At 47.9% G+C, this 1,921-nt stretch overlaps 1 protein-coding gene across 1 annotated transcript in view; it reads left to right on the forward strand.

The window, feature by feature from the left end:
* USP27X (ubiquitin specific peptidase 27 X-linked) overlaps positions 1-1,915 on the forward strand; it is an 8,860-nt gene extending 6,945 nt beyond the window's left edge. Inside the window, exon 2 of the mRNA XM_006913400.3 lies at positions 1-1,915. This exon is cut by the window's left edge and continues 544 nt beyond it. Coding sequence (XP_006913462.2) covers positions 1-1,657 — 1,657 coding nt within the window. The 3' untranslated portion in view covers positions 1,658-1,915.
* The last annotated feature ends 6 nt before the right edge of the window (positions 1,916-1,921 follow it).

Below are 1,921 nucleotides of genomic sequence, written 5' to 3' on the forward strand. Positions count from 1 at the left end.
CCGGCCCCGGCGCGGCCCCGGGGGTGGATGCCTGGATGTGGATTTCGCTGTGGGTCCACCAGGCTGTTCCCACGTGAACAGCTTTAAGGTGGGAGAGAACTGGAGGAAGGAACTGCGGGTGATCTACCAGTGCTTCGTGTGGTGTGGAACCCCAGAGACCAGGAAAAGCAAGGCAAAGTCGTGCATCTGCCATGTGTGCAGCACTCATCTGAACAGACTCCACTCTTGCCTTTCCTGTGTCTTCTTTGGCTGCTTCACGGAGAAACACATTCATGAGCACGCCGAGACAAAACAACACAACTTAGCTGTAGACCTTTACTATGGAGGTATATACTGTTTTATGTGTAAGGACTATGTATATGACAAAGACATTGAGCAAATTGCCAAAGAAGAACAAGGAGAAGCTTTGAAATTACAAGCTTCCACCTCAACCGAGGTTTCTCACCAGCAGTGTTCAGTGTCCCGTCTGGGTGAGAAATACCCAACCTGGGAGACAACCAAACCGGAGTTAGAACTGCTGGGACACAACCCAAGGAGAAGAAGAATCACCTCTAGCTTTACCATTGGTTTAAGAGGACTGATCAATCTTGGCAACACGTGCTTTATGAACTGCATCGTCCAGGCCCTTACGCACACTCCGATCTTGAGAGATTTCTTCCTCTCTGACAGGCACAGATGTGAAATGCCAAGTCCCGAGTTGTGTCTGGTCTGTGAGATGTCTTCGCTTTTTCGGGAGTTGTATTCTGGAAACCCATCTCCTCATGTTCCCTATAAATTACTGCACCTGGTATGGATACACGCACGTCATTTAGCAGGGTACAGGCAACAGGATGCCCATGAATTCCTCATTGCAGCATTAGATGTCCTGCACCGGCACTGCAAAGGTGATGATGCTGGGAAGGCAGCCAACAATCCCAACCACTGTAACTGCATCATAGACCAAATCTTTACAGGTGGCCTGCAGTCCGATGTCACCTGCCAAGCCTGCCATGGTGTCTCCACCACAATAGACCCATGCTGGGACATCAGTTTGGACTTGCCTGGCTCTTGTACCTCTTTCTGGCCCATGAGCCCAGGGAGGGAGAGCAGTGTGAATGGGGAAAGCCACATACCAGGAACCACCACTCTCACGGACTGCTTGCGAAGGTTTACAAGGCCAGAGCACCTAGGAAGCAGTGCCAAAATCAAATGTGGTAGTTGCCAAAGCTACCAGGAATCTACCAAACAGCTCACAATGAATAAATTGCCTGTTGTTGCCTGTTTTCATTTCAAACGGTTTGAACACTCCGCCAAACAGAGGCGCAAGATCACTACATACATATCCTTTCCTCTGGAGCTGGATATGACACCGTTTATGGCCTCAAGTAAAGAGAGCAGAATGAATGGACAGTTGCAGCTGCCAACCAGTAGTGGAAACGAAGAGAATAAATATTCCTTGTTTGCTGTGGTTAATCACCAAGGAACCTTGGAGAGTGGCCACTATACCAGCTTCATCCGGCATCACAAGGACCAGTGGTTCAAGTGTGATGATGCTGTTATCACCAAGGCCAGTATTAAGGACGTTCTGGACAGTGAAGGGTATTTACTGTTTTATCACAAACAGGTCCTGGAACATGAGTCAGAAAAAGTGAAAGAAATGAATACACAAGCCTACTGAATTGACACACAGACCTACCTGTAATGGAAAATGACGACACCTATACTACAACTGGCATCGAGATTTAAAGGACCTACTTGCATGGCCTATGGGCTTGACAGAGTAAGAATTGAACAGTATCCAGTGTCTAAAAGGTCCTAACTGGAAGAGAAATAGAAGGGGCGGGAGAAGAGGCTCTAGTCTAAGCAGTGACTTAAAGGAAAATTAAATGGCAGGAATGTTCTGGGTGAGAAAGGCAGAAAAAGGGAGATCCTGACACTGGTA

The sequence above is a fragment of the Pteropus alecto genome, unplaced genomic scaffold, assembly GCF_000325575.1.
Source record: "Pteropus alecto unplaced genomic scaffold, ASM32557v1 scaffold365, whole genome shotgun sequence".
Lineage (NCBI taxonomy): Eukaryota > Metazoa > Chordata > Mammalia > Chiroptera > Pteropodidae > Pteropus > Pteropus alecto.